The following is a 24,880-nucleotide window of genomic DNA, read 5'->3' on the forward strand; positions in this document are numbered from 1 at the left end:
TGAACAGAAAGGATTCTAAGTAGACTTTCCTTTTAAATAAGAAAAAAAATTAATTAAAGCATTAAAATTACCAAAAAAGTCACTGTCTTAGAGTCACATGTGAATCTAGTAGCTTAAAAAGTAAAAAAGAAGTGAAAGGAGCAGAATATGAAATACCACCAAGATAACATAAGGTCTCTTTTTCATAATGTAATACGATGTTAGAGTTGCAAGAACAATGAATCCTGCTCTCAAATAATTTTCAGTTTAGTAGAAAAAAAGAGGGATTCGGTGGTCCAAGGAGCAATATGTACCCGATGAACACAGTACAGCCATGACCTTGCAGGAACTCACGGGCTAGAGCTGGAGACACAGAGGCAGAGAAGATGTCACTGCCATTTGGTCAGTGCTCCTGGAGATCTGGGTGTTGTGGAAGCCCAGAGTAGAAGCAGCTGGCTCTGCCCTGGCTCCGGGGAGGCTCCTCGGAGGAAATAAAGCCCAAGTTCAATGTCAAAGGATGCACAGTGGCCATCCAATGTCAGAGGTGGGAAAGACAGCAGCAGAGATAATTGTATAGACAAGGGCCTGAAAGTATACAGTGGTTTTCCTGTGCCCTGCACATACTTCCACCATGTTCTTACCACCATAATTAAATTATCTACTTCTATTTCTCTTTCATGTTGCAAATCCACCATTGGACTCTATGTACCTGGGGCAGAAACCTTATTTTCCTCCTCTTTCTTTCCGCCTTCAGATTCACCTAACACAGCAGGTGCTCAGTAAATGTTTATTGACCTCAGATGAGTTCAAGTCTAGGTGGCTTCTAGTATGAAACAAGGTAGATAAAAAGGCTTAGGCTATGCCACAGGGGCTCAGGCCTGTGTGATGGGAGAGGCAAATTTACGGGTATGAACGATATTTCTTTTTATTGTTTTTAAATGCTTATTGATGCCTGTGCTTTTTTGCCTCTGAAAGTCTCTTCTGTTTCCTTGCAGAGTGAAGAGTTCCACATTTACACGCAGTACTGCACCAACTATCCAAGGTACGCGTCGTCGATATGCAGCAGTGCCTCTCTGCGTTTTCATCCGGGTTCAGGCAAGGGGTCCAGTGCATGCTGGCGGTAGGCATTCTGTGCCTGGCACTGCGCCGAATGCCATGGAGAGACCGCACGGCGTGCTGAGAGTGGATTAGCGGGTACCCAGATAGTGATGCGTTCAGCTTAGGGACTCCCAGCCGAGCCAGTGGGGGGACATTGTGAAAGACCGTGAAAGAGACCAAAAGATCGTGAGGTGTCCTTCAGGGGAAAACTAGGTGAACGAGTTGTGTTCAGCTATAATTCTTGCCCATTACCCCTCTTGTATGTGTGGCATGTTTTGAAAAATTTGGAATGCACTGAGCATGAATTTATATAATCTAGCTGGGGATAAAATATCTTATATTTTTACTATCTAAGCTCTGAGAACTATGTAAAAATGACTCCTCATCTCATTTGGATCGTGGCTTCATTTTGCTGACCCGGGGGCTGCACAGGAGGGCAGTTCAGGGAATGCCATATGGACAATATCATGACCATTTCAGTAAGGGAGCCGGGCCTACGGTCACTGTTGTCATTTCTTTTTTTCAGCAAAAGACTTTTATTGAGCTTTTCTTGAGTCCTAATCACTGTGTTAAATGCTATCAATGTGAAATGTTGAATTTAACTTGCACAATAATCCATAGATGTCCAGGGATTCCAGAAAAGAGAAGCATCTATCACAGTGCGGGGCACGGGATGATGGGTTCTCAGCCATTGCTTCCTCATCATCACCCCTGCCCCAACCCAAGGACCACATAGCTAGTGAGTGGCCCAGCTAGGATTTGAATTGAGGTTTCTCCAACCTCGGACCTCATGCTACCCCATCCTTGTAAAGTTTCTCAACAGAACTTGAGTTGTTATCTTAGGGGACCAGCCAGGATGATAAGAGTGACATGATCTGTTGTCTGTCTTTGTGGAAACACGTCCCTATGGCTAAAGTGGGTGGCAGGATCCACCTAGAAGAGAAGCCAGCAGGCTGCCCTCCCCGCCCCCACAGCTACCACAGCAAGGAAGAACAAATGGGAATCCTGCTCGGAAGTGGCCCCAGAAAGCCAATTTGGATTCAAAGGCACGAAGCCAGAGGCCAAGACTTATGTAGGAATACTTTCCATTGGAGGATTGTAGTCTCCCTCCCTAAACACTGATCGGGATATTGTGCTGTGGGGATTTATATGGTTAGTGGTCAACCTCGCTTTTCCCGGGTTTCCCTAAAAACCAAACAAAACCGCCAAACCCCACATGCCAATTAGTACAGTTATCACCATATCCTTATCAGTAGACACACCCATCGTTTACGCAGTTTCGCTTAAGCAATGTTCTCTCGTACAGTATTTGTTTCTACCTCTATGCCGAAGGTAGTAGAAAATTGTCGGACGCACCAACTAAATCCCGTGAACCGGAAGCTGAAATCCAGCATGGCATCACACCCTAATCCAGGGAAGACTCGGCGCTCAACTTCTCCACTAAACTCCTAAGGGAAAGGAAAAAAACAAAACAAAACAAAACAAAAAAAAACATTCAAACTCTGAAGAATCAACACATAACTAGACCCAATCATCAGCATGGGAAACGCTAGCCGGGCTTGTCTGGGGGATTGTGTCTATATAAGTTTCATTATACACATGTCATTTGAAGAAATAACTTATGAATTTGCAGTTTGGGAATTTTATATTAAGATTTGTTGAAGTTAGTAATAAGAAAGGAGAGTACAAAAATAAAGGCAGCTTTTTCTCTATGAGGCTGCTTTAGACTCAAAGGACAGGCAAAGTCATTCATGCAAGAGCACCATGGAGTCTGGTCCCAAGCCCGCTGTGTTTTTCCAGGAAATAGGAACTAATACCCTTGCCTTCTAGCAACTTTTAGCTGTTTTTTTGAGCATCAAACTCAACTAAATGCAATCATGGAATAGGGTGTTAGGGAAGATCAAATCGATAAATACAAATTAATGTAGTGTGGACTCAGTCGTGTGACTAGAAGCTAAAGATACACGAGAGAACAGAGTAGTAAGTCCCAGGGAGGAGAGTTAAGAACAGTTTCCCGGAGGAAGTGTTTTTTTCTATTTTGGGTTTTATTGTACTTTCATGTTTTCTTTTCTTTTTTATTGTATATCTTCAACTGTGAGGAAGGAAAGAAACAGGTTAGCAGAGAGATGCTCGCAAGGCATGCTCAATGAAGCAGGCATGTCCGGTTCTTGCCCAATTGTGTGTTTTCATATTCATAGAAAAATATTTCCTCTTGGCCCCTTGTCTCCAATCAGTTTGCTTTCTGAAGCCCCGGTCTCCTTTCCCCTGTCTTAACAAGCCAAGAGTGCCAGGTGTTTCAGCCCATCTGACAACATTTCTTCTCCCTTCGGATCCAGGCTGGAGATATTAAATGTCGCCGGCACACCTTGACAGATGTCCACCTTCTTCATACCAGTCACGCCCCAGCAGTTTCGCTGGGAAGAGACACAAGCCCTCCCTCCTTTCCCCAAGGAGGGGCCCAGGCCCTGTCAGGTCATTGTCCTCAGATGTCTCCCTAGGCCCTGAACCTGTAGTTCAGTGCGCTCTGAATTTGTTGCAGATGTCCTGTCCTTGGGCACGAGCTCAAGCCTTCAGATGGCCAAAGGGCAATTGGGCAGCCGATTCTGGCTCTGGAAGAACCTTTAAAAAGACCCTCGGCTACATGATGAAGAGTATTTTTGAAATCTCAACTTCTGGGGGAAATAAACCCATTTGGACAGATAATTCTCAAAGCAGATGGGCACAAAAGCAATTCTAATAGATTTATTAGGAGACCGCCATTTCACTTCCTTCCAAGGAGTCTTATTTTGTTGTTTGGCTCTAATTTTCTAAATTAATCCTGAAAACATGTTACTAACTTGGGGAGTGAGGGGCTGAAATCACTTCCACCTGCTTTCTTCCAAGTTATGAGACCATACGATTTTAATTTACGAGTGTGCGCGACTCCACGAGCCCACTGGCTTTCATGTATAAGATATGAACGCTGTTTCAACTCTTCCTCTGGGACGTTAGGGGGTCCATACTTATTACCTTTGGGGGAGCTGGGATGCAGAAGGAATTCGGACCCACTTTCCTAGTCCACTGAGGCACACTCCCTAAGAGGTGAGGTTCCCTAGCTGTTTCAGAAACTGTCTTTGGAGGGATCTATTCAAAGATTCTCAAAGGCTGTGGGCCATGGTTTCCAAAGACCTGCACAGAGAATCATGCTGTTTGTGCATTCTACAAAGGCAACCATCAGAAGGGATGACAAATGTCCAGCATGGGGCTGGCTCTACTGAAGAAGGAGCTCCTTTTTCCTAGTACCGAGGTGTCCCATCCTTACAGTCTGACCTGTGGAGACTGAATACAGATGTGTAGTTCGAGCACTGCACAGATACCCATTTGGGAAGCAACTGGGGGCTAACATCTGACTCAGACCCCCTTTTTTGCCAAGCCTGTGTCCGGGCCGGGGCCTGCATCCCTAGAAGGAAGGAGCTTGCTGCTTAGAAGCCGTGGGTCCATGTCATCAGCTTTTTCTAATCCATCCACCCAAAGAGACACCTTTTTCTAATTTGTCCAGAGGCATTTTAGTCTAGCTCTGGCTCCCTTGCTATGCTACCTGTTTTAGGGCATTTAAAACTTGAATACCCATCTCATTATAACAATTTAGATAAAAACCTGTATCCTTCTTGCAGGTCAGTAGCTGTGCTTACAGAGTGCATGCAGAACAAGATGCTGGCCAAATTCTTCAGGGAACGTCAGGAAGCTTTGAAACACTCACTGCCTCTGGGGTCCTATCTCTTGAAACCAGTTCAGCGGATTCTCAAATATCATCTCCTTTTGCATGTAAGTTTCTGCCTGCCCTTGAGTACTTTCCAGGGGATGGCGATTTTGTGCATCTATCTATTAAGCTTCGGGGGGAGAAAATATCAGAAAAGGCTGTGGACATATGGAAGCGTTTTTCACAGTCATACTTTACAACAGACTAATCTGCTTTGAGGAATTAGGGATATTTATATTCCGGGCCTGCAGCCCCATTGACACCAGCCAAGTGAAAAGATTCATTTTAACTCTGATTCTGATAGGGCTTAGGAGTACCTCGCTCTGGGCAGTGAACGGTTCCAGGCAGAGAGCTATCACCTTAATGAAAAACAGATTTTTGTGTGTTTTGTTTTATCTCCACGAGCCTAGATTCAGTAAGGAGTTGGGCAGGAGAGCTATCTGTCAGAGACTGGCTTTTGTAGGAGCAAAGAGAAGGGGCTGAAAAAGGAGAAGACCGATGAGTGGTGTGAGGAATGATCTTTGAGCTGGGCTTAGTATCACTTAAGGGTTTTTATTGCATTTCCCATTATTTGTACACAATGCAAGGAGGCTTTAGAAACAAGGGTAGACATAACTCTCACAGACTCATGTCTTCCCTTTAAGGAAGTTGATAAAATTTGGGGAAAGTTTGGTTGCAAGTAATTTTTGTTGGGTCGGTAGGATTGGATTGCCCTCAAAACACAAGAAAGACCTCAAGCAGTGGTCAGGGTCCAGGCTCTCGTTTCAAATCCTGTAAATTGTCCACGTTCACTGTGGCTCATAGGCAGTCCATCAAAATGAGCTATTGTTTTTGTTTTATTATTTTTAAACTACATTAAAATCTTAAGATTTTAATCCAGAGCTCTTACCTGTATCACCATGCTTGCAATTTATATGTATCTCTTTTTAAATGATTCCAGGTTCCCAGCTTGGATAATCACTCCAGTTTTGCTCAGTTCACACACATCTACAATTTTAAGAACGCTTATTGTCCAACTTTGCTCTGTCTGTTTGCCTGGGTGGCTCATGTTTGGAGAATCGTGTGTCCTGTGAAGCCACATCAGGGATATCACTCTAATTGTTATATTAATACTCATGACCCCTTAGATTAGTGGGATTAATTGGCTAAACCAGTGTCCAAATCATGCTGAGATGATACCTGTACCAGGAGAGATCTCTGCTGGACCGTGCTAATATGGCATTTAAGACTAGTGTGTCTCAATAATCTCTAAATATAGCCTTCTAGATGGGTGGCCATGGATCAAAAGCAAAGTCTAAGATGGCAGTTACTTAAGCATGTGAAACATAACAAGTCAGGATTCTTACAAAAAGGTAATCGATAGGGGAAATATCCCTTACCCTCTAAATTAGGAGCTGGTGTCTTAGTTTAGGCTGCTATAAGAAAATACCATAGCCTGGGTGGCTTCAATAGCAAACATTTATTTCTCACAGTTCTGGAGGCTGGAAGACCAAGATCAAGGTGCCAATCTCGTCAGGTTCTGATGATGTCGCCATCCTGGGTTGCATTCTTCTTTCCTTAGGTGGTGGAAAGAGGCAAGAGAACTTCCTGGGGTTCCCTTTTATAAGAACACTAATCCCATCCATGAGGGCTCCACCGTCATGACCCAATCACCTCCCAAAGGCCCCACCTCCTAAGACCAGCACAACGGGCGTTAGGATTTCAACATGTGGCTTTGGGGGGTGGGGGGAACACAAACATTCCATCCACAACAGCTGGTAATGAAGAACAGTGGTTAGATTAATCAGAAACTAACTTCTGGTTGCCTTTGAAGTATTTTTGCTTTTATGGGTGATTTAGAGTGTTCCTCTGTGTCACTTACATCACTTCAAAGTTGTGTGGCCATCCGTGAAGATCCGCACAGAAATACACTCTGTACTCCTAAGCCTGTTTGCTGTTGAACAGGATTGCCTCTCAGACCAAAAGAAGAAATTATATATTTTTTTAATCTGCTCTTGATCTGGAGCTTACCTGGGAGCTGTTATTTTAGCAGTATAGTTTCATAGAACCTTTCTAATAGCTGAGTCTGAGTGTGGAAAGAAAATGCAAATTCCTTCCCAGTTTCTAGCTAGATGGAAAACGTGAGTATTTCGTAAAAGTAAACAGAGATTTACAAAGTAGGACTATAAAATAATGGAACTAACCTTCGTAAGTTATACCATAAGATTCAACCTCCATCCTTTGGCTTAATGATTATGCACATCATCGATGTCTCAAAATGATCTAATGGACTATAATATCTTTTTACTATTTTGCATGTTTATATAGGTTACTGTTATCATTTTAAGAAGATAGAACTTCAACTTAATAAGCATTTATTGACCACCCAGCTCCCTGGTAGTTACTATTAAGTAGATAAAGAAATAAATGATACAACAGTCCCTCTCCATAGGTTCTTAAGGGGTCTAGGGACATGTGTCTTACATGCTGGAAAGAATTAGAGCAGAGGTTACATCCCTTTCGTGTCCCTGGGATTGTGGAACTCCAGTGCTAAGCTGAGTGCTAATCCCCAGAGAACAGTTGAATCATGAGATCGTCCTCAACACTCTGAAGACTTGTCTTTCGTGAACTTCGTTTGGGGCTTTAAAGCCTTGACTACAGGAAAAGGCACTTGCTATAAGAAATATTTTTAAAGGTAATGTCCACTCTTTTGTTCAGTCTGTTACATAGCCCTGTGTGACACATTTTATTTCCTCTGGGAGAAAAAGGAAAGTATGTCTTCTATCCTGTAAGGGTGAGAACTCTATTACATTGGCCACTAGGAAGCTCCGAAGTATCCAACCATAATAGCAATCTTGTATCTATTGTAACCGTAGCAGCTCTATGAGGCTTAATGAACTGTATCATGTTTTCTTTTATCCTCCTCTTCATGAAACTCTGATCCACTTCTATTTTTCCTCCCCCCATTTTCATTCCTATCTTACCATTTCGTTGCAGGTCTATTCTGGTACGTTCTGTCAGACTCTTAAGGCACGATGGTGGTGTGTAAATAAACAGGCAAAAGGGAAATATGAGGAACTAATCACGGAGATGCTGTGTGTGCCATTGGTGATATGAGAAAAAAATGAAAATAACTAGTTCTCTGTCTCCTTTTTTTTTTGAAAGGAAATAGAAAATCACCTTGACAAGGACACAGAAGGCTACGATGTGGTGCTTGATGCTATCGACACGATGCAGCGAGTGGCCTGGCACATCAACGACATGAAGAGGAAGCACGAGCACGCGGTCCGGTTGCAGGTGAACCCTTGAGACGGCAGCGGCTGGCGGTGCTGCGGGGGCCCTGGCTTAGTACCATTCTTTCCTTTTTTTTTTTTTTTAAGATTTTATTTATTTATTTGAGAGTGAGAGAGAGCACGAGCAGGGGGAGGGGCAGAGGGAGGGGGAGAAGCAGACTCCCCACTGAGCAGGGAGTGTGATGTGGGGACTCGATCCCAGGACCCTGGGATCGTGACCTGAGCCGAAGGCGGATGCTTCACCGACTGAGCCACCCAGGCGCCCCTGCCGTTTTCCAAATCAGATATTACGGCTGCCCAAGTGTTGCATTTCATCCGTGGTCTTGATCGTAGGTCTCTCTAAAGAAAGATCAGGACGTGGCTAATTCTAATCACTGTGTAAGGTGGAGTTTAAGAGAAGTCACTTGATAACTTTTAAACGAATCGTTCGCTCGTAGCCCCTCCAATTCCCCAAGTTAGAAGTTGGAGTCTCCTGCACCCTTACCTTATGTTAATTACAGATAAGTAATTCTTGTTGGAAGCCACTTTCTCAAAGCTGTTGCAAGGGTTTTTGAGTGACACTTCCTGTCTCCCTAGTGAATGCAGAATCTTGCGTTGGTACGTGTGCGATACGGGGCGGGGACTCAGAGGAAAGAGAGCCTGGAAGCAGGTTCCTCGCAGTTGCACTTGGTATGAAGCTCACCAGCGCACGCCAAAGGCCTCATTTCTAAAATAAGACAGGCAAGAGCTTTGCTAAGGCTCTTTCCAGCACCAACATTTTGGACCCTAAATCCACAGAGGCATTTGATAAGTGCTAAGCCAATGATCATGTCCCAGGCACTATTTAAAAAACAAAAGGTCAGGCACCTGGGTGGCTCAGTCTGTTACGCATCTGCCTTCAGCTCCGGTCATGACCTTGGGGTTCTGGGATAGAGTCCCGCATGGGGCTCCCTGCTCAGTGGGAAGTCTGCTTCTCCCCTCTCCCTCTGCCCCTCCCCCGACCCCCACTTGTGCTCTCTCACTCTCAAATAAATAAATATAATCTTTAAAAAACAAATAAAAAAATAAAAACAAAAGGTCATGCGGACCTAGAGGCTGGTCACGGGCTCCTGCGTGTCCCTGGAGTGAGCCATGAAAGCCCAGGTGACTCCACACTGTGCAGGGCGCCTGTGCCCAACTCAAGAAAAAAGGTACAGTATTCAGCTCATAAATTTAAACAAAACTCTAGGATTCACCTGTAGGCGGCCAGAGTATGGTGTGATGCAGTTGACACTCAAAAATTGAGGGAAGGTGACATTCTCATCTTCCAGGCCATGTCTGGTTTTTATAACAGTCAGAAAGGTTTAATGTGTCATCAGCTACATGGTCTGTGGACATAGTGTCAATTGCATATTCAGAGATGACTAAATGACTGGTTTTTCATACCGTATAAATCTGTTTGGCAATCTGAACACACTGCTAAATCAGGCTCTGGCTCAGACGTCTGTCTCCATTTCTATCCATTTCTACTTGCAACCAGTGAAATTCGAGGTTGTCCTATGGGCTGCTAAATTAAATGCTGTTTGTGAATATTTTCATCTTTCAAATCAATAAAAAATCAGCTTCCTTAAAACACATGAATATGGAGGTACAGTACATCCCGAAGATACTTCAAAGTCATGTTCTCAATTTGTATGTATCAGGTACCATTTAAAACATAGTGGTGACAAACTTCATTTCCTTTCTCCAAATAAATGGGATTAATATCAGGGAATTTCTAAGATGTATGTCCTGTGACTTCTCACAGGCCTTAGTTTTGAGTTACTTATATGTGGTATGGATTTCAGTTTCTGGAAGAAGGTTTGTGCCTCAATACCTCTGAAGGTTTTTGTGCAGAGAATAGGGGTGACAAGGTTAAGGGAAAGATGCCTATCGGAGAAGGTCACCTACCTGTGGCCTCTTCACCCAGCTTTTGAGAGACATAACTGCTGTCACCAGCCATAGAAGAGGGGTTACCACGGAATGGAAATAAGTAATTGGCAACTCATCAACTAGGAACTTGATTCATTTCTGTGCCCCCGTAAGTGTGGATTTAGGTCGGGGATCATCGGACCCCATCGACACCAAGTAGATCCGTTAGACCGGATCAGAGACAGTTAGACACCGTTCTTGAGACTCGGCAAATGGGCCACGTTGTCCTTGCCGCCAGGTCCTGCCACCTCCTGTTTGATCACACGGAATGGTCACTTTTTCAGGAGATACAGAGTCTGCTAACTAACTGGAAGGGGCCAGACCTGACCAGCTACGGGGAACTGGTGCTGGAGGGCACCTTTCGCATCCAGCGGGCCAAGAACGAGCGCACGCTCTTCCTCTTTGACAAGCTGTTGCTCATCACGAGGAAGCGGGACGACACGTTTACGTACAAAGCCCACATCCTGGTAGGTCGCAGTGTCACTCAGGGGCTGGGGCTTCGTTCCGTTCTCTCCCCGGCGTGCCTCACGCTCTCTCTGCTCTCCGGCTCAGTGTGGCAACCTCATGCTTGTGGAAGTGATACCGAAGGAGCCGCTCAGCTTCACCGTCTTCCACTATAAGAACCCAAAGCTGCAGCACACAGTGCAGGTAACAGCAAGCCCTCCCCTCCCTGCGGGGCTCGCTCTTGGAAGTGCGGAGCGCCGTGTGCAGCCGGCCCTTCCAGGGCCTTCTGGCCACACGGTGTATTTCCAGCTTGTCGGAGGGCTGTCGGAGGGCTGTCGGAGGGCTGTCGGAGGGTCTGAGTCTTGTGAGTTGGTGGAGGCATGAGTCGTCTCACTGTCCACATTGCCGTCTGGTAGGCTAAGTCCCAGCAGGACAAACGCCTGTGGGTTCTGCACCTGAAGAGACTGATCCTGGAGAACCACGCGGCCAAGATTCCGGCTAAGGTAAGACGATGGGGTCAACACACAGTAAAACGTGAAAGAACCCAAGTCCCAGAAGGCAGCCTGACGGTAATAAATGTTCACCTTGAAAATAAAGAAAATTGAGAGAGAGGATACGTACGGGATCAACTAAAGCAGTCAGGTTTATTAAGATGATTCACATATAGGGAGATTGTCAAAGGTGTTTGTTTGTTTTTAAATTTAATTTATTTGAGAGAGAGAGCATGAGGAGGGGGAGGGGGAGAAGTAGAGGGAGGGGGAGAGAATCCTCAAGCAGACCCCCACTGAGCGTGGAGTCCGACGCAGGGCTGGATCCCAGGACCCTGAGATCATGACCTGAGCCAAAACCAAGAGTCAGACACTGAACCGACTGAGCCACCCAGGCACCCCAAAGGGTTGGTTTCCTTTTTTATTGTTGTTGTTAAATTTTCTTTTTGGGCTTGAGCAAAGAAAAAATAAGGAAAAGACTACAAGAAAATTTCTAGAGAACTAGTAGGAAACAGTTGTGAGTAGTATTCAAAGCTACACTAAGCACGTATTGTGAAGAGAGCTAGCCTAGGTTCTGTGGGAATGTTAGGGAAAGAAGATTCCTCAGCTATGAAGGGATTTGTAGATGAGGGACCTAGCCATATATACAACAAACTGTTTGCCAAAGAGGATGAATTAATAGAGGTGTAAGCCAAGTGTTGTGGAAGGATAAAGTATTCAATTACAGTTGAATGGGGAAAGGAAGGAAATACCTTTTACCTCAGTCTTGAAGGATGAGGAATATTTTTATTAGATGGAAGAAGAAGAAAAACCAAACTGAGAGAACAGCATAACAAAAAGAGATGTGACTGAGTGCACCGTGTACACAGCACACAGACCGTGCGTAGGTGGAAGGGCTGGGTCCCCAGGAGGTGGAGCAGACGGTGAGGCTGGAGAAGTGGAAGGCAGTCGCTGGGATATGAAGGCCTTTGAAGGCACACAGGAAGGAGTCTGATTGTATTGGTGGTAGGAAACTACCGAGGGCTCTGGAGGAAGGGAATGGCATGGTCTCCCCTGTGTTCTGCGAGTGTAACATTAGGGACAGGGTGATAAAGGAGCTGAAGGAGTGACACTGGAGGGAGGAGAAGAATTGGCAAGCCACCACAGTACTCTAGAAAAGAGATGAGGACTTCCGGGAGCCCCAGCAACAGAGGGTGGCAGGTGCAAAATCTCCCAGAGAGGCAGAGGGAACAGGATATTGCCCACTAGGTGCACAAGGAGAGAGAAATAGGAGGCAAAGATGAGTCAGGGGTTGGGCCCAGAGGACAGTGTTGAGTTCTGAGAGAAGCTGCCAAGGGGGCGAACCGGTTGGATGGGAACGAGGAGGAGCTCTCACCGTTGGTGTGCGCGGGCGAGTCAGCCCAGGTGGAAATTCAGGTCTTGGAAGCTGCGGATTTGGAGGCTGTCTTGACAGACAGTCACTGAAGCCCTGAGCTTTGCTAGGACCGCCCATGAAAGTGTGTAAAGGAAAGAACCCCTGGGAATCGCAACATCTCCGTGATCTGCGAGCCAGTGGGGACTGAACCACCAAAGGAAGAGGGACCAGGGAGGCAGTAAGAAAACTGAAGGAGAAAGGCGTGGGGACAAAGGAAAGAAAGGCTCTCAAAGAGGGAGAGGGTAAAAAGAGTCTCAAATGCTGTGGATGTCACAACAGATTCAAACAGGAATGGCAACTAAGAGAGCAGGGAGAGCTTGCAGGGCTTTGGAGAGAAAAGCAGAAATGAGAAGCCCCAGACCGAGTGCAGACTTTAACCAAGTTCAGAAAAGATGCAAGGACTCAGTCCTTCCACCTTGAGGAGAGGCGAGGTCAGAGCAAGACACTTGGTGTAGGTGAAGAACACCGTGGACGTGACCGTGGGCGGCGGGAAGGAGAGCGTAAGGATAAGCAGTGGGGCGCTCTTTGGACTCCACCTTGGGAAGCCGGAGGGTGGGATCAGGAGCTCTGGGTGAGAGGGTCACCTGGGAAAGCTGAAACCTTCCCAGAGCTGGGAGAGAAGAAAGATGAGACAGGACCGAGGACCTCTGAGATGGACTTGGGTGAAGATCTAGAGTTTGGTTTCCCGGGAGTTGATGATGATGTCATGTGTTGGGTGGGGGGAGCCCGGGTGGGTTTGGGTGCCTGAGAGAAAGCAGCAAGGCTCAGAACACTTGCTGAAGGAAGTGGACCAGTGTCAGGGTGACTACAATAATTTGTGCATCCACGACCTGAATGAAGTAGGCCACCACGAATCAGTGTGATGAGGTCGTTTGGAAATCTGCTCAGCAACTCGGACACTAGCGTTGAGGAACCACAGCTCAGGGGGTGGGCGCTAGCAGAGCCACTAACGGGGACGATCAGCCACACAAGGGAAGGTGGGCACCAGTCAGCACAGTGACCGAGCGTGATTCCCAGGCTGAGCGGAGAGCCAAGCCAACAGAGGGAATAATAGTCATGGCCTGAAGGGTTGCTGGCCTCGGAGAGTCCAGAACTGGCTCAGCGGAGTTAAAGGCAGGGGGGGATGGAAATACAGAGGACTGTAGTTGAAAGGGGGACTTTTAGAGTTCTGGGTGCTGCTGAGGTCCTGGGGGCTGCACTGATTGTGTGCTGCTGTTCTGGAGTGGAGGAAAAGATGTCAGAGATACAGTGCTAGGAGCTAAGGTGAGGGTGGAGAATGGCTCGTCCATGTAGTTGGTGAAACGGTCCTTGCGGGGCTGGAGAAGGAGGGACGTGGAGCTGAAGGTGGGATGGCGGTCACGGGAATCGAGCTGGAGGGTGAGGGAGAATTAGGACCAGGGACATTTCTGAGAAAGGAGCGTCTGTTTGCTCTGTGTGTTTTGAAAAGCATTTGAAGCTCGTTCTCAGGGGCTGTCAGCACTGATTTGGTGCCCAGGAAATGACTGTGCATAGGTGTGTGCTTTGAGTTAAGCATGAGTCTCTATTCATCAGGGTGTTGTGAGACGGAGGGTAGCTCATGCAGAGAAGTGATTGCGTTTTCTTCATGGTTAGTTCTTCGGTTGCTGGCCCTGTGCCTTGGAATGCCCTGAGCAATGACAAAGTGTCTTTGATATGCCCCACCCACGGTTCACCTGTCTCCTGGGAAAATCAAAGCTGCCAAAGGATTCTGAAAGGCCATTACAAAACCAGCCCAGCTTGCCTACCTGTCCTCTTTCTCCCACACAAGACGTGTGTATTCCAGCGCCTTTTCCCTTTAGGCATTAAAATGGTTCATCTAGTCACCATAGAATTGCACTTTTTTACCCAGATTCCTAACCCTTTTAGAATCTACACATTATTTTTTCAGCTACAACTTCTGGAGCACACATACAGTGTGCTAACTCCTTTGTATTTCGCCCTCAGCAAAACACCTTCTGAGGAAGGTTTTACTCTCCCCATTCTAGAGAAGAAAAACAGAAGCTCGGTGACGTTTAAGCGCTCTGCCCAAGTTTATACAGCTCCTACGTGACTAAGCCTGAGTCAGACCCAGGTCTGTCTGGGTGCAGGGAGCAAGCCTTAGCCACACTGCTGCCAGTGGCAATGAAAATATACTTATTTAATGTACTTGACCACTATGATGTTATAATAATTCTCTGCTTTATTTAAGCAGGTTTATTAAGTTGAAATTTGCACTTCTCTCTTCAAGACTTTTTCTTTTCCTTTTTTTTTTTTTAAAGATTTTATTTATTTATCCGACAGAGATAGAGACAGCCAGCGAGAGAGGGAACACAAGCAGGCGGAGTGGGAGAGGAAGAAGCAGGCTCATAGCAGAGGAGCCTGATGTGGGGCTCGATCCCATCACCCCGGGATCACGCCCTGAGCCGAACGCAGACGTTTAACCGCTGTGCCACCCAGGCGCCTCTCTTCAAGACTTTTTCTTAAATCTTTTTCTCCAAAGCTTTCAAAGTCTGTTTATTCCTATTAAATAAAAGAAATGCATAATGGGGAATTTTTGTAAACATCAAAAAAACGTCTGACCCGTCTAACACGGTTACCACAAGCTGTTGGAAATTCGTTTGTGTGGCTCCCAACCTCCTTATGGTCTTTCAATTCAGGGATGGTCCCTGGCTGACTCCTAGAGGAAAATGTGGGAATAGTACATTTCTGAAATTAAATGTCAAGATGGGGGGAAAAAAGATATTGAGTTCTTAAAGCTTAAGTTTAGAGATACAAGGAAACTTCTTGGAAATAGCCAGTTTGTTTATTCCTATACTTGATATGTACACTCAGTCTCCTCTGGATTGAGAACAAATATAAAAGTAGAGCCTTCTGCCTTTTATGTGTCCACCTGGTTCTGGAAGTGCACTTCACAGAAACTGAGCTCGCATCTGCGTTTGAAATTAATACTAACTAGTAATCCCAAACTGACTATGTGATAAAAATATCAATGTCATAAAAATCTAACCATTTGTTTTCTCAAACTTAAGGTGGTTACATCAAGGCTCTTTCTTTTTTGTAACTAAATATTACCATTTAGCCTAAATATATTTACTGCGCTATCAGAGATTATGGCAAAATACGATTAAATTATTTTTAAGGTGATTTTTAGCCCAATGTTTGTAGGTTAGGTCACACGACTCTTGAACTATGAAAATGACACGGGGAGCAAGATAGGCTACCTAAAATAATTTTTTTCCCCCTCTTTGAATCCTCAGGCAACATGATGCACGTTTGGGTGATTAACTCTCTTTTTGTATTTCCCTAAACATTAACACCATTGGCAACAATAACAATAAAAAGAAGCCTCAAAGCATTAAAGCTGCAAAGGTTGGGATTGAGGGTTGAGGAAAGCCAGAGTTGAGGATTATCTGGTCCAATCCCTTGGCGGGCGGGTGGTAACTTCATTGGGTTGAGTGCCAGTCATCTGGGCCTAGCCCCAACCCTGAAAGGTGGGTCCCATCTTGCCGTTTGTGGCCTCCTTCCAGATGGGGGCGGTAAGCTTAGCTCCCCACAGGAGGGCGCTCGTCTGCTTGAAGCCCTTGAACTATGTGTTAATGCCTCAAAGAAATAATGAGTTCTTTAAAGCTTTTCGTAAATCCCTTCTGCAGGTGGGATAGTATAGGTAATATAGGTCTTCTGTATGACAATGGGTAATTTAAAGAAGAAACAAGAAGTAATTGCAATTTATAGCTATACTTTCTTTCTTTCAGGCCAAGCAAGCAATACTTGAAATGGATGCCATTCGTAAGTTTTGTTCTCTTAATACAATTTGAAATTTTCTTGTCTCCTTGCGTCTCTCGTATTTTCTAGCTTAGAGTTGATAAAAATGTCAGTCGTAAGAAAAGAGCAGCTCTCTATTCACTGTGTTAACAAACAGAGCCGGCAGACAGTATAATCTCTTCTTAATACATTGACTTGTTTGTACACTGATTTCACCTGGTTTATCTATGAGTCACCTGATGGCTGGACACATGTCTAGATCTCTGTATCAACGAAGAATGCGAGACCTGCTGCCAGGGTCAATTCTTACCCTCCCCTCCACCACCACCAGAAATTAAGGTTTCGCATACAGTTCCCACCACACCCCATTGGAGGGAGATCTATGTTGATTACCTGCAAGAATCATGCCAACGAAATAGTTAATGGTTTCCCTGATTTCAAAATTACAGCTTCCCCACAAGTGTGATTGTATTTCTAGGCTTGTAAAACAGGCAGAAAATAAATAGAGGTGAGGTCTGTCCTACAAAATAAAACCTCGTTCAACAACATTTATCACATCCTTGTTCTCTCCCAGATTAAACAATGAAAAGAGAATCGATGGCTTTAAAGACTTACAACCGGGTCTAATAAAAACTTTTACCTACAGCATTTGAAATAACTTAGTTTTGAGGAATCTTTCCCCAGGTGCAACATACTGTCCACACCGCTGGTGGTTAGCCCTGCTGGGGAAATAAAGGAAAGATAAGCACCCCACCACGTGGCTGAGACCCCCCAGTGACATGCCCTGCAGCTCCTGAGAGATGACATGAGGTGACCCCTGTGAGAGGTCTAAGCTGGGGCCCATTGCCTGCCTCTCTAAAGCCCCCCATTTTATTCAGTGGAAAAGCTCTTTAAGATTTTTTTTTTTTTTTAAATAAAAACACTCTAAAGAGAAGGCAAGGTCAAGGATAAGCATGTTAGATTTAAGAGAAAAGGTGGAGGAAGATGGGGGTCTGAAGAAGTCTGCTATTTCTGTGACTGACTTCATTCAACAGAACCGAGTCCTCGTTCCCAGCCTCTGCACTAGTTCGTGGACACCAGAAAGGTTCTGTGAGGGCGCAGAATGATTCCAAGCCACTGATTGGTGCCACGTGCCTTTCTTCCAGGCCCAGGACTAGGCCAGAGCAACCCAGCCTGGGAAAATCCCCTCATTTGCCCTGCCTTAACTTTGGACTTGGCTGGGTATGAGCAGAGTAGGCCAGTCCATTGGGCCAAATGACCTCATTTATGTAACTTTGCTACTGGCAGTGGACAAATTTGTGGTCTTTACAATCCTTGGAACTCTCTTGAGCTTTGGACACCCTGAAGAGCCTTAACCCTATTACAGCCACGTCCTAACACTATTTACCCTCAGGCATCAGATGATCAATGAAAGTGCTAGAGTATTTTAGGATTAGACCCAATTTTCTTTCTTTTTCCTTTCTTTCTTTCTTTCTTTTTTTTTTTTTTTTTTAAGTAGGCTTCATGCCCAATATGGAGTCCAATGAGGGGCTTGATCTCACAACTCTGAGATCAAGACCTGAGCTGAGATCAAGAGTCTGATGCTTGGGGCGCCTGGGTGGCACAGCGGTTAAGCATCTGCCTTCGGCTCAGGGCGTGATCCCGGCATTCCGGGATCGAGCCCCACATCAGGCTCCTCTGCTCTGAGCCTGCTTCTTCCTCTCCCACTCCCCCTGCTTGTGTTCCCTCTCTCGCTGGCTGTCTCTATCTCTGTCGAATAAATAAATAAAATCTTTAAAAAAAAAAAAAAAGTCTGATGCTTAACCAGCTGCGCCAACCAGGCGCCCCCTAGACCCAATTTTCTTAATCTGAAGTCTGTGTACCCCTTAGATAGGTAGAAAGACATAAACTGTGAAATGAAATGAAAATCCCTTTTCTGGTAAGAGAACCAAGAGCATTCATCACATGTTCAAAAGCGCAATGTCTAGAAAAGTATGAAGAGTTGCTGCACTGGAGGACAGGTTCCGTGGGGCAGGAATAGCTCGACAGCCTCCACCTCCAAGCCAGGCACAGACACCTCACAACATCATACCTGCAGTGAATTCTCCAGACGGCTTTGCCCTGACAGAGCCCCTGTTATGGCCCATCACAGCGGTCAGCCTGTCAGGGGCCATGTTCACAGGTTCAGCTGCAGTGATGTTGATGTCGGTAGAATTTTCTGACCTCTGTGGGTCATTGAGTTGCAGATGACCCTGAGCGGCAGTAGGGGGTTAAGCACACCTTACACATTTGAAGACTTCCTACAAAGGGTTAAAGACAATGGTTATGGCTCTTTTCTGCTAGCGAGGGAAGAAGGAGAATACGTAGGAGAGCGTGTGCATGTGTGTGGGTGTGTAAGAGAGAGCCCGAGAGCACACACGTGTGCAAGAAAGGCAGCTTACCTTGCTCACGGACCCCTGCAAGTCCCAATGTAAACAAAAAGTCCTGTGATACATATTCAACACCAGTTATGGAAAGGAGAGATTATACCATGTGTGATGAAAAAGAATAAATCCAGAGATACCCAAAGCAAGTCTTACGGATCTGAGAAGTCACCGCACACCTCCTTCTTATCGGTGCATGTGGTTATCTTTTCAGATTACCCTGGCTTCTGTTACAGTCCCGAGGGAGAGACGAAAGCGTTGTGCACTTCTAAAGACGGTTCGGCTCCATATCGGCTTAGAAGAAAATCTGGTAAATAGGATGTTGTGATCAAAATTTAATAATCTGGGGGACAAGTAATGAAAGAGCCTTTCAGTCTGCCTGTCAGGATTTCGTTCTAAATTTTTCTCTATAACTCTCCATTTTCCGGGGAATGTAAAACATACCAATCAACTAATTTTGCTTTGCATAGCATCTTACCAGTAGCATGCAGGTACTTAAAACCTGTTGACTAACACTAGGGAAAAATTGTATCCTATAAATGACACATGCAAAAGATGATTCAGACCTAAAACCTTTAACACATGTTTGCTGAACCAGACTCCATGTAGTATTCTCTTAGCCCTCAGATCTTTTTTCCATTTGAATCAGTATTTATTGAGGACCTACCTAAGCCCCTGCACTGTGTAAGGACTGGGAATGCAAGAATAAATAATAGATAATTAATCGTTTCCTAGGAGGCTATAGTCCAGTGGGAGAGTCAAAAAGGGCGAATAAGTACCAGTGTGTATAATGGACTGTGGTAGAGACTGAGTGGGAGGAAGTGTAGAGAGACAAAGGAGAGAAAGGGGGGCTAACTCTCTCAGAAGGAGAGAGAAGGCTTCCCAGAGCAGAAGACCTGGGAGGAATCCGGGTGCCAAGGAGGCAGATGGGGCAGGACTAGCACATGCAAAGGCCCTGAGCCAGCATACCTTAGATCAGACCAATTGTACTGCCGGTTGTTCAGCCTGGCTGGAATGTGGGAGGGAGCCGTGGGTGGAGGTGGAGGCGTGCAGGGTAAACCAGAGCAGTGGCTGGGGCTGCAGACGGGTATGAGCCTGATCCTGCAAGCTACGGAAGGGTTTTCAGCAATGAAATGTTTGCCTTCTGAAAAAGTGAATTCTGGCTTGATGTGGAAACTGAAGTAGGCTGTCCATCTAGTCTGGGGGAGAGAGGATAAAGGCCTGGATTAAGACAGTGGTGAACGGAGGGGGGGGGGCAGGGGGGCGGTTATTGGGATCCTGCAGGACTGTGATGATGAAAACAGGAGAAATTTAGAATGCTGTCCTGACAGCATTCTTAGGCAGGTAATGTCAGTGACAACCAGGATAGGAACTTGGATAAAACAAGAGTTATGGGGGGAGACTGGTGACTTTGAGGCATGTTGGGTTGCTCGGTCTGTGGGCACATTGGGGAATCGTCAGATGGACAGTTAGCATTTGGGTCTGAGGCTTGGGAGAGGGGTCTGGCTTAAGGATATAAAATTGAACACTGTCACCTTATAGGTTGTGGTTAACGCTAAGGAAATTGCTCTGCTAGCTGTTGGTAGGGTAGTTTGCTGTTATGTGACCCTTGATTTGCGAAGCTTAAATTTTATCCTAGAGTTTTGTCAGAGTGAATGTCTTGCTCTTAAGTGTCTCTAAGTGATGGAGATTTAGGTATATTTGATTTAAAAAAATTGTCTAGAGCTCAAATCATTTGCCTGTAAACTAATAATTCATCTATAAAGAAAAAAAAACCCTTGACTTGGTTTTGCAAATAATGCCAGCCTTATTTTTTTCTCCTAGAACCTTCCTCAAGATCACATAAAGTTTTGAAGACCAGTGGTAAGTCCTAAAATATCTTTTCTTTTTTCATTCTTGCTGCTTTCCACTAAGTCAAACTATATAAAAACATAAGCACCAGATGATTTACAGATCGACAAATTTTATTAACTTCTATAAGTAGTAATGCCCCATTATATAATGTAAAGCCAAATGACATAAAATGTCAGCAATATAGGTAACTGGCATAAAAAAATTAATATCCCCATTATGTAAAGAAACCCCATACATCAAAGGAAGAGAAAAAGGACTCTCTTTTAAAAGTCAGAGGGGCACCTGGGTGGCTGAGTCGGTTAAGCGTCCGACTCTTGGTTTCGGCTCAGGTCCTGATCTCATGGTCGTGGGATCGAGCCCCGTATCAGGCTCTGTGCTCAGTGCGGAGTCTGCTTCAGAGTCTCTCTTTCTCTCTCAAATAAATAGATAAAATCTTTTAAAAAGAATAATAAAAGGCAGGGGATATAATTGGGCAGTTTCACAGAAAAAAACACAAACCATCAATAAATTTTGTAAACGGACATCATGTTAGTAATCAGAAAAATCATACATTTACAGGATATAAATAGAGAAGGGAAAGCTGTGAGCTCAACCAAAAAATATAGAAAAACAGGCGCTCCAAAACGAATGGTGTCTACATTTCTGCAACCTTTTTGGAGCAAAATTTGGTAACGCCCTTTTAAATCTAAAATCCACATTTGCCTTTGACTCAACAATTTCACTTTACATTTCACCGTGTACACTTCCTCTGTACAAGTGCTCCCCCAGGTGAGGCTGGAGCCCAGTGTGTGTGTGTGCTCTTTGCAGCATTTTTAACAGGAAGCGCATAAAATGCCCATCTGTTGGGAAAGAGTTAAATAAATTGTAGTGTATCCTGGAATGCTATGTGGAATATTCTGCAGTTGTCCAAAAGAAAGGAGCACCTCCCTCCCTACTGACAAGCGTGTCCACGCACATGTAGCAGGAAACGCAATGCTGCATGTTACACCTTTATTTTACAACCAAAACCGTGCGCTGCACTGGGCTAGGGTCAGTGGGTTTGGGAGCTGGAAAGAGGACCATCAGACTGCTAATATGATAACTTCCACGGGGTGGGATTTGCAGAGAGGATTCGATCACTGTTTACTTTATATGCTTCCGTAATTAAGCTGTGTTTAAAGATGAGCCGCACATCATCGAGGTATCTGAAAGGGCGTCTGTAAGGATGTGGCTACGTGCACCTGCCCCAAAAACCCACCCGTACGGCTCCTTAGCACAGCGCCAGGGTGACCCCGGTGATAAATGCTGTCTGCATCGTTCAGGGAAAACCAATAAAATGTTTAAAAATTAACAGAAGCATAGTCTTGTGTTTAAGTGATTCTCATGGCTTAGGGCACGTATTTCAGATAATACATATTTGGGGGGAAGATTTTGAAACTTATTAGCATGAACTGGTCTGTTGCTCTCAGGGATTAAGAAAGGTACTTGACACTCAGATGTATGTAAGGTTTGGTTTGTGTGTGTGTGTGTGTGTTTCTTTTTTACATATACTCAGGATATATAACGAGGATAAGTGAGAGGCATTTTCTGAGAATTAGGTCTAAAGGGCCCAAAAGCCTCTCGGGCTTCAGTTATTAACAAGTTTTAAAATCCTATTAAATAGGGGTGCTTGCCTATGTATGAGATATATTTTTAATCCTCAAAAATTCCTTTAAAACCCTTTTATTTTTCAGAAACAGCACAAGACATCCAAAAGGTAAGCATGATTACATTTCTTATTTTGAAATGTTTACTTAGGCATCCCTTCTAGGTACCCTTATATATCGCATCTCCAGCCTATATTCCAAATGTAAACAATTATTTTGTATTTTGAGATGGGTTTAAGTAAGGACTCATCCTTATTCCCTCCTCCCTCCCCCGGCTTCATTTCTCAGAAGTAAGGCAATGATTTCTTCATCCCCCTCTCACTGCACCTCTCACCTCGAAAGCTGTAAGGTTATCAAGGATGTAATACGTGCGCCCTAAGTGCTAGTGTGGTACCCCCCCCATTGCCCTGCCCCTCCGCGCATGTAAGACTGAGGCTCCTGCCTCCCGAGTGTTGCCCCCTTCTCAAAGCGTTAGCCTTCGGTCGCAGAGCTCCCCTTCTAAAAATATGGTCCTGCTGTTGAGAAGTATGATCCTGTGTCCTGTAATGAAACTCCATTATATGAAGTTTGGACTATTCTTCCTCTGATAAAAGGTTAGGAGAGGGGGCATAAAAATGGTGTGCCCTAGTAGAAGATATATATCCAAAAGTATTACCTATGAAGAATGGATACTGTGTCCCGACCTGAGTGAACCGTGTCCAGCTGTCTACGGACCAATCGTCTAAGTTACCAACTTTTAGAGAACTGATTATGGTTTCTTGTTTAATATTCTTAATCTGTAAGGATGTAGTTATGAAACTCTCTCCCCACAATTCCACTGCATCACTCCTTAGCACAGGGCCCAAGTACCTCTGTTAATAAATGCTGTATCTTTCCAGTAAATCCAATAAAATGTCCAAAAATCAATAGTCTTACTGCAAAGTAATTAAAATTAGAGCATGTGAATTTCAGCTAGTACATATTTTTGTTTGGAAGCTTTTGAAACTTAGTTGGTTATTGTCCTGAAATATAGCATGAGATTTTGTGGTTTTTTTGTTTTGTTTTGTTTTGTTTTGTTTTAAAGATTTTATTTATTTATTCGACAGAGATAGAGACAGCCCGCGAGAGAGGGAACACAAGCAGGGGGAGTGGGAGAGGAAGAAGCAGGCTCATAGCAGAGGAGCCTGATGCGGGGCTCGATCCCATAACGCCGGGATCACGCCCTGAGCCGAAGGCAGACGCTTAACCGCTGTGCCACCCAGGCGCCCCTTTTTTTTAAATCTACATTGTTTTCATAAACAAACACTGCAGAAGGGGCCCGGTTCTTTAAGGCAGCCACACCAGGATCATGGCACTAAGCCCTGCTCGGTACCAGGTGGGGGGAAGGCTCCACCAGCCGTAAAGATGGGATCTCAAGAGCTCGCTGGAAGCTTTCAACAATAGTGATCAAGCCAAGTCTCCCCATGGGGACCAACTAAACCTTAACAAAATTCGAAGATAAGAAAGAAGTAAAGCAATGTACTTTTTTCTTCGTAGTAAAATTCCATCTCTTAACACTAACAAATAATACCAAATGCAAGGAGAACAGATTTACTAATCGTTAAAGAGTTTATAACAGGAGATATTCCTTAATAATAGCTTCACGTTTCTCCCAGAACACGTCTTCTAAGGACATGCGTGCGTGTGTGTGTGTGTGTGTGTGTGTGTGTGTGTGTGTGTGTGTGTGTGTAAAGACAGAGAAAGGGGAAGGAGGGAGAGAGGGAGCAAAAGCAAGAAAGGGGGGGCGGTTAAGGTCATATACATGCTGTGGATTCAGACGTGGATTCAAATCCATTTCTGTCAATCCTAAGCTGTATGACTACAAGCAAGGTGGTAACCTTACCAAGACTTAGTTTTCTAACTTACAGAATTATTATAAAGACTAACTGCAGAAATATGTTTTTAAAAGTGCTTAGTGCAGGAGCGCCTGGCTGGTTCAGTTGGTAGAGCATGTGACTCTCAATCTCGGGGTTGTGAGTTCGAGCCCCACGTTGGGTGTAGAGATTACTTAAAAATAAAATCTTAGGGGCGCCTGGGTGGCACAGCGGTTAAGCGTCTGCCTTCAGCTCAGGGCGTGATCCCAGCGTTGTGGGATCGAGCCCCACATCAGGCTCCTCTGCTAAGAGCCTGCTTCTTCCTCTCCCACTCCCCCTGCTTGTGTTCCCTCTCTCGCTGGCTGTCTCTCTCTCTGTCAAATAAATAAATAAAATCTTAAAAATAAAATAAAATAAAATCTTAAAAGAAAATAAGTGCTTAGTACAAAATCTGGAACAAAGCAGGGGCCCCACAAATGACTGCTATTATCATATTATTATTATCATTTATTATTAATCATATTATTATTAATAGCCATAATGCTAAGAATATAGAAGAACAGTAGGGAAAAATGTTATCACTGCTCTAGTGAAATCGAGGTATCTAAACCACACACTTCTATGTTGTGCATCATCCACATACTGATTATTTCTCAGTCTAAGGGCTTCTTCACTTCTGATGATTTATTTGATGTAAAGTATCGGTTTCCAAAGTCCTGCTATCTTCAAGTAATTACCTTAAAAATATTTTTTGATATTAAAAATTCAGGTTTCCTAATTTTATAAATGTCTGGGAATCTTTCTGGGATGGAAGATTTTAAGAAGGTATTACTTCTGGCTGTTCACAAAATCCTTTTGTTACACTTTCAAAGTGTTTTGTCACAATTTCACTAGGTAATACTAACTTCGTTTATTTTCTTAGATACAGTTCCTGGGTGTCTGTATTTTATAAAAATGGTACCAGTACAATCTGAATAAGAAAAAGGAAGAGATACTAAAGGGTGAAAAAAAAATAGAGTCATAAATAAAATATAATCCTATATAT

The 24,880-nt window shown here is 44.5% G+C and overlaps 1 protein-coding gene across 5 annotated transcripts in view; it reads left to right on the forward strand.

Annotated features, from left to right (window-relative positions):
• The window catches only part of PLEKHG1 (pleckstrin homology and RhoGEF domain containing G1), a 233,922-nt gene that overhangs the window by 196,650 nt on the left and 12,392 nt on the right, over nt 1-24,880 (forward strand). For all 5 annotated transcript variants that reach the window (XM_034669294.1, XM_034669295.1, XM_034669292.1 and 2 more), the window contains 10 exons: nt 975-1,021; nt 4,731-4,881; nt 7,961-8,092; nt 10,302-10,484; nt 10,570-10,665; nt 10,878-10,964; nt 16,113-16,146; nt 18,739-18,834; nt 20,349-20,387; nt 22,091-22,113. In XM_034669294.1, the coding sequence (XP_034525185.1) occupies nt 975-1,021; nt 4,731-4,881; nt 7,961-8,092; nt 10,302-10,484; nt 10,570-10,665; nt 10,878-10,964; nt 16,113-16,146; nt 18,739-18,834; nt 20,349-20,387; nt 22,091-22,113 (888 nt within the window). The remainder of the gene's footprint in view (nt 1-974; nt 1,022-4,730; nt 4,882-7,960; nt 8,093-10,301; nt 10,485-10,569; nt 10,666-10,877; nt 10,965-16,112; nt 16,147-18,738; nt 18,835-20,348; nt 20,388-22,090; nt 22,114-24,880) is intronic.

Source organism: Ailuropoda melanoleuca, chromosome 10, assembly GCF_002007445.2.
Source record: "Ailuropoda melanoleuca isolate Jingjing chromosome 10, ASM200744v2, whole genome shotgun sequence".
In the NCBI taxonomy this organism is placed as follows: domain Eukaryota; kingdom Metazoa; phylum Chordata; class Mammalia; order Carnivora; family Ursidae; genus Ailuropoda; species Ailuropoda melanoleuca.